Raw genomic sequence first — 7506 nt, forward strand, 5'->3', positions numbered from 1 at the left:
CCCCTCAGAGGGAAGACCATTACTGGCTTTGGAATGAGTACATCTCATAAGCAAATGCTTATGTCCCCTCCATTTTCTGAAGAGGTGATGAGCAGACATGCAACTAAGGGGAAGAGTCTTCCTGGGATTGACTGACTCCAGAGGACACTCTCTTGTCCCTTGATTTGGAGGTGCCTGCAGGAGCGAGGGTGCAACCTGGTGGCCGAAGAAATCTTACCAAGATACTGGGCATCCTTTGTGATTTCCAGGTTAAAGCTGCTTAAAGAATAATTGCTGAGCAACTTCTAAATTTCAGGTTCTGTTTCATGCACCAGGGATTCTCTTTTGAGATACCCCCTCAAAAACTCTCACAGTCAGGTCAAGTAGAGAGAGACATATAAACAAATGATTATCGAACAATGTTGTAAGTGCTCTAATAGGGCATTGTTTGGGCCTTTGAATTGTCCACAGGGCCTGAGGGTAGGCATCTAGGAGCTCTCAGTTTTCTTACAGCCAATAGGAAGAGAATTTCAATGACATTAATTCAACTAATTGCCAAGTGATGCTTGATAGTCTTTGCTTCATACACCAGGGTGAAATTTCTCCAAAGGACTCCTTATGATGGACAACACTGTCAGCAAAAGCTGTACAAATGATTATTCATGAGCCTCACAGTCTGACTCTCATAACAGCCCTCAGTTTTAGTTGGTATCGTCATATCCAAGCACTATGCTGGTGCATAGCCTACAAGCACTGTTTTCCTGCCTTCTCCCACCATTCAGCCCTCTAGGTGAGGAAGCCCTTATCTAGAGCCAAACACCACTACAGCGTTTGAAAATCAAGGGGTCCATGTAGAATATAGAATCAGCAGAGAGCTGGACTGGGAAGAGGGTAACATCAGGAAAACTGAGTTCTGTCTACCAAACTACGTTATAAGAAATATAAACATATTTGTTCAGAAAATTTGAAAATTGTATGATGGTATCATTTCATAGCTACACTGTACACTGTACTGTTTTCTGAGCTTATCCACTAGCTCCGCTACACCATGATGGAAAATCTGAGGGGTGGCCTAATTGCCTGGAGCAGCAGAGAGTACATTGCGTTGTCTTTCCACTTCATGGTGGGTCCTCCAAGTCCGCCTGAGTCTCTGAGTAATGAGTGACCACAGGCACAGAATAGTCCGACAGTCTGTACTAAACCCGAGTTCTCATCAATACAGTTGACATGATTATGGAAGAGTCATATGTTTTCAGTCTTGCTCCCCATGGGGACTGATGATGAAACAGATTTATCACCAAGGACAATCTGTACAAAATATGAAGTGTTCAGAGTTCTCTCAAAACTAAAGAAATCTGTAAACTATAATAAATGGTTCCCAAGGTAATTTCTACTTTTAAACCAATACTGAGGTTGCATTGGCCAAAGGGAAGAGCTGGGGCATTTCTCTAGATCTGCACTGGTAGGACAAGGGCTAAATAGTCACTTACCAGTTCTCAAGGGTAAAGACCATGCTTCTCTTTACTAGAACCCAGTGCTGAAGTCTCAAAATGCCAGGGTCAATGCCAGGGACAAGTGCCTCCAGAGGACCTTTCACAAAGGTCTGTTTTTATGCGGGCAGAGAGTTTGTCTCCAAAGAAATTATTTTCCCAAAATGAAATCTGGTGGTAGCAGAATTTCCTTATTCAAAACCAAACTGTTTACCTGCAGCCACACCTCCAATCACAGAACTAAACATGAATGCCAGGGGAGTATAGAATATACTGTCAAGGAGAAATCAATCCTAAGCAAGGGGTTTACGATTTTGGAAAGGGATTATTTCCGTTGCAATGAAACTAGAAATAAAAGTGGAAAATAAGAAAGATACAGAGGAAGATAACATGAGAAGCTTATTTGGAACAAAGAGATGGATAGGGATCTTCACCTTTAGACTTAACTGCTTTTTCTAAGAAAAACAGAAGAGCCAGGTACATCTTTTAAAAATCTGCTTTTAGATATGGAGAATCACTGAGGCATGACAGAGATATGAGGCTGAGGGAGGTGCAGATAGTCGCCAAGTCGGGCAGGACAGTGTTGGCTCTCAATGTCACATCTCTTTGAACAAGGCTGAAGCTCCAAATCACCCCATTGATCTGATTTGTGATATCTCCTGGTTTCCCAAGGAAAGCTTGCTCCACTCTCATCCATCTCAGAAATGTCCTGCAGGACCCCCTGAAGAACTCACTTGAGGGTCTGTCGCCACCACTGCTGCCTGAAGGAGTCAATGAAGAAGCAAATGATGGTGTTGGCACAGCTGTTCACACTGGGCAGGACAGTATTAGGTAGATGAAGACACAAATGAGCCAACCGTGATCAGATGCATCGCACAGCCAAGCTCACATGAGAAGGCTGCAGAGGGGGACGCCCAGCGCTGTGAGCACAATGATCACTTAGCTCCCGGTTGGCTGCATCTGCTGGAAGCCACACCAGCACCTGACCAGCAGGGCCAGGCTGGACCCACACACACACACACACACACACACACACACACACACCACACACACACATGCAATCAGCCAGGAGGCAATGGAGAAATTAAATGCCTGACACCAACCATATTTTAAAGACCCTAAACAAGAAGCCACAATAGTTCCCTTCCAGGATGAATAGCACCAGAGTAGGGCACACACAACAGTTGGCACTGTCTCAGACACAGGATGGACAGCCAGCAGTTGGTGCTATCAGCGCTGAGAATACTGAGGCCCACACTGCAGAGAATGCTTGCCACCTTGTAAATGAAGTAGGGGATGGAGATGGACACCTGATGGAAAAATGTGATGACATTTATAATCTGGCGACAGAGGAAGAGGCAGCCAGCCCAGCCAGGTTGAGGCTGTAGGTAGAGAAGGTGTCTTCTACATGAAAAATTCCAGGAGCCAGAGCATAGTCATGTTTCCACCTGCCCAGCCAGGGCCACGATGAGGATTGGGATGTCCCTGTCACAGGTTACAGGAAGGGCCCTGTCACTTCCATTCACTAGTGTGGATTCCACCCCCCAGGGTGGGATGGTTGCATCTGTGCTCAGAAACGTTCCACTGCTGCCCCTACGTGAATGTATTTAGCACCTCTAAATTGAGTACTTGAAAATGGTTAACTGACGAATTCTAGGTGGTATATGTGTTACCAGAATAAAAATATTTAAAAATATAAGAACCCATAGAACTGTACAACACAAACAGTGAACCCTAATATAAACTATGGGCTATAGTTAACAGTGTAATTATAACAACGTTGTTTCATCAATTGTTGCAAAAGTACCGCACCAAGGCAAACTGTTACTAATAGGGAAAACTAGGTGTGGGGAGAGGGGTAGATGGGAACTCTGTACTTTCTGCATGATTTTTCTGGAAAACTACAACTCCTCTACTAAAAAAATTTGAAAAATTAAAGGGAATGAATATTGGAAAGGTAGTGGTAAAACTATTTTCTGATGACGTACTTATATTTCTATGAATATAGAAAACTCCTAAGAAAGCTACCAAAAAATCTTAACAGAATGAATGAATAAAATAAGCAAAGTTATAGGAGATAAGAATTACATACAACTATCAATTGCATTCCTATATACTAGCAATAAAAATAAAATTAAAAAATTATTTACGGTAGTATTAGAAAACCCCAAATTCTAATTTAACAAGACAAGTGCAAAATTTGTACCCCAAACACTATAAAGCATTGTTAAGAAAAAGTAAGAAGACTTACATAAATGGAGCAATACAGACCATATTCATGGGTGGCAAGACTTATTGTTAAGAGATCACCCCCCACCACCAGTTTCTAAATATTCAACACGGTAACAATCAATATTTCAGCATGCTTTATTTTGTAGAAATTGATGAGCTCATTCTAAAATGTACAGGTAACTGTAAATGACCTAGAGTAGCCTTTAAACAGAAGAACAAACTTGGATTTGTTACACAATCTGATTTCATGTCTCACCATAAAGGTACAGTTATCAAATAGTTGATGTTATTGCAAGAGGACAGCCAGATCAATAGATCTAATAGAGATTAGAGAGTACTATGCTTATAAGGTCAATTGACTTTTAATTTTTTTTGTATGTTGTATGGTGGGATCGCATTTCATTATTTTTCCATGTGAGTATCCCATTATCGCAGCACTATTTGTTGAATTTTTATGTTTGTTTCTTTGTTTTTAATCTGTTTATTATGCTTGCTTGTTTGTTTTTGGGAAGTACATGGACCAGGAATCGAACCCGGGTCTCCCTCATGGCAGGCGAGAATTCTACCACTGAGCTACCCTTGCACCCCCAAGGTCAATTGACTTTTGACAAAGGCATCAAAGCCATTCAAAAGAGGAAAGTGAAGAACTTTTCAACAAATGATCCAAGTACAACTGGAAACTACATGAAAAAAAAAACACCTCTCAATTCCTACCTCATATTATTTACAATCCTTAATTTTAAATGAATCATATATCTAAACATAAAAGCCAAATCTATAAATCTTCGAAGATAAAATAGAATACCTTCACTTCCTTAGAATAGGCAAATGTTTCTTAGAATACAAATATAGTAATCATCAAAGTTAATTGATAAACTGAACATCAAAATTAAAAATTGGTCATCAAAAGATGCTATTAAAAATGAATAGGAAAACCACAGATGGGAAACATATTGATAATATATATACTTAAGAAAGGACTCATATTTAGCATATATAATAAACTCCAGCAATTCAGTAATAAAAAGGACCAACAACGCAATAAAGCTTAAATATCTTATTCACAAAAGGAATGTCCAAATGGGCAAAAAGGACATGAAGAGATGCTCAATTTCATAAATCATCAAAGAAATACAAATTAATACCAAAATGATATACCACTTCATACCCAGTAGAATGGTAAAAATTGTAAGACTCACAATACCATATATTCATTTTGGAATATGTGAAGCAAGTGGAACTCTCATACCTTGCTGGTAGGAAAAAGTAATAGTACAACCACTTTAGAAAATATTTGCCTATTTCTTATAGACTTAAGCATACATCATCTCGTGATCCACCCAGCAATTCCAGTCTAGGTTATTTCATTTCCAAGAGAAATGAAAATGTTTGTCTAATAATAGCCTTGAATAAAAATGTTCATGGCAGCTTTATTCACAATAGCTAAATTAGAAGACTACACATATACCCATCAATATGAAAACAATTAAACAAATTGTGGTATACCCATACAATGAAATATTACTCAGTTTGATAAAAGGAACAAACTATTGATATACACAGAGCAATGACATGAGTGAATCCCAAGAAAATTACGCAGCCTGAAAGAAGCTAGGAACAAAAAAATTGACATTGTATGAGTCTGTATCTAGGAAACCAAAGGTCATGCAAAACTAATCTCTGGTGACAAAAAAGCAGAACACGATGGCCTCAGGGCAGGAGAAACCACTAGGAAGGGGCCAGAGTGTACTTTTGGAGGCAGCAAACATGTTTTATTTCTTGACTGCAGTTTGAGTCATTTGCCAAAACTCACCGGAATGTACATTTATGATCTGTGTATTTCACGCTCATAATTATAACTCAAAATAATAACATTAGTTTTAAAGATGCAACTTTTTAACTGCATTAACTGCATTATTTTTAAATGCATGCAACTTAAAATATGTATGTGTAACTGAATTAATAAAATACATAATGGGAGCCATTTGAAATAAAAGCTAAACCTGACCTAGAATCTGCCCTAAGGGATGTTATGATCTAGTGGGACCCATTAGAAACCTGTCAGGAGGGACAAGAAAACCAACCCCCAGAGAGGGTGAATGAGGAAGCAAGGCGTATGGGATCCTCATAGAAGAAAAGAACAGAAAGACATTAAACGTGTCTTGACATTCATTTACATGGTTATAAAACTTGCAGTTGGAAATGGTGATCATAATAAACTTAGAGATGGTGACTCCAATCTGTTAAATGGAGATTTAGCACAGGTTTTATTTACAGACCCATTAAGTCATTTATTCAATCAACATGAATTTAGCTGGGGAGGTATTATCAAGACTGTCAAAATCAAAAAGATTACTCTTTGGGGGCTAGATGGAAATTTTGTTTAATTCCATTGGGATGAAAACTGTAGGATATTTCTGCAAAGAGACTAAAAAGACTCATAATAAGGTAAAGCTTTTTTTTTTTTTTTTAAGTCCCTGTGAAGTATATGATCAGAGAAATGCAGATGTGGGCTGTGCTGCTTTCAGCCTTTGTCTGAAGGTGGATTCATCAAAAGTGGCAATAGTCCTGAGTCCCGGTGTTGGTGAGGTTCACATGGCGAAGAGAAGTCCCCTGGGTAAGGTGGCCCCTGCACTCGGCAGTCAGCGTTAAGCAGGCATTGTCATACTTAACCTCTGCAAGGAGGTGCATTGTCATCCCTCCCCATTTTAAGATCAGAGGCATGAGGCTGAGAAGGGCCAAGAACATCCCTCAGTGTGAGAGGGGGCAAAGGTGGCTTTCAAAGCCACCTCCTCCTGCCTGGAAGCGGAGGCTCTCAGCACTACGCCACACTGCTTCCTGACATCTCCACGTTTTCCCGAGGAAGGCTGGCCCCGCTCTCAGCCGGCTCAGGAATGTCCTGCAGCGCCCTCTGCAGAACCAACCTGAAGGTCTGTCGCAGCCGCCGCTGCCTAAAGGAGCCGACGAAGAAGTAGATGATGGGGTTGGCGCAGCTGTTCACACAGGACAGAACAAGCCCAGCGGGGAAGTAGGAAGAGAATGTCGGGAAGTCCTGCTGAATCCAGAACACCAGGAAGAACTGGATGCCGTAGGGCAGGCCGCAGAGGAGGAAGACCAGCACCGTGAGCAGGATGGTCACGTACAGCCTGGTCAGCTGCGTCGGCCGGGAGCCACCCATGACCCTGGACAGCAGGGCCAGGCTGGACCCGCAGAGAACCAAGAAGATGAAAATCAGCCATGCCGTCGTGATGAAGTCTAATGTCTGACACCACCCGTACTTGAAGTCCGCAAGCAGAAAGCCGCAGTAGTTCCCTTCCAGGGCGCTCAGCAGCAGGGACAGCACCCAGAGCAGGGCACACACGACTGACGACATGTGTCTCGGGCGCCTGCAGCGGTACCAGATGGGGCACAGGACGCACAGGCAGCGCTCGCCGCTCAGGGCGCTGAGGAGGCCCAGCCCCGCGATGTAGGCAAAGCACAGCACCGCTTCGAAGAAGGGCGGGGGCATGTTGCAGAGGGACTGATAATAGTCGATGCTTAAACTCAAGGACTGGATAACCTGGCAGCAGAGGAAGAGGAAGTCAGCACCGGCCAGGTTGAAGACGTAGACAGAAAAGGCGTTTCTCCGCAGGCGGAAGCCCAGGAGCCAGAGCACAACGCCATTCCCCACCAGCCCTCCGAGGGCTATGATCACCGTCAGCAAGCACAGGGCCGGGTTAAGAAAGAAACACGGTTCAGGAGAGGCCTCCACACTTCCATTCCACACTGTGAATTCTGTCCCCCAGGGTGGGCTGGTTGGATCCAT

General features: G+C 42.4%; 1 protein-coding gene across 1 annotated transcript; it reads right to left on the bottom strand.

Annotated features, from left to right (window-relative positions):
- Positions 1-6522: 6522 nt before the first annotated feature.
- On the bottom strand, positions 6523-7506 carry MRGPRX2 (MAS related GPR family member X2). The gene has a single exon (XM_077112268.1). The coding sequence runs from the start codon at positions 7504-7506 to the stop codon at positions 6523-6525; it is 984 nt and encodes a 327-aa protein (XP_076968383.1).

This window comes from Tamandua tetradactyla, chromosome 8 (assembly GCF_023851605.1).
Source record: "Tamandua tetradactyla isolate mTamTet1 chromosome 8, mTamTet1.pri, whole genome shotgun sequence".
Classification (NCBI taxonomy): Eukaryota; Metazoa; Chordata; class Mammalia; order Pilosa; family Myrmecophagidae; genus Tamandua; species Tamandua tetradactyla.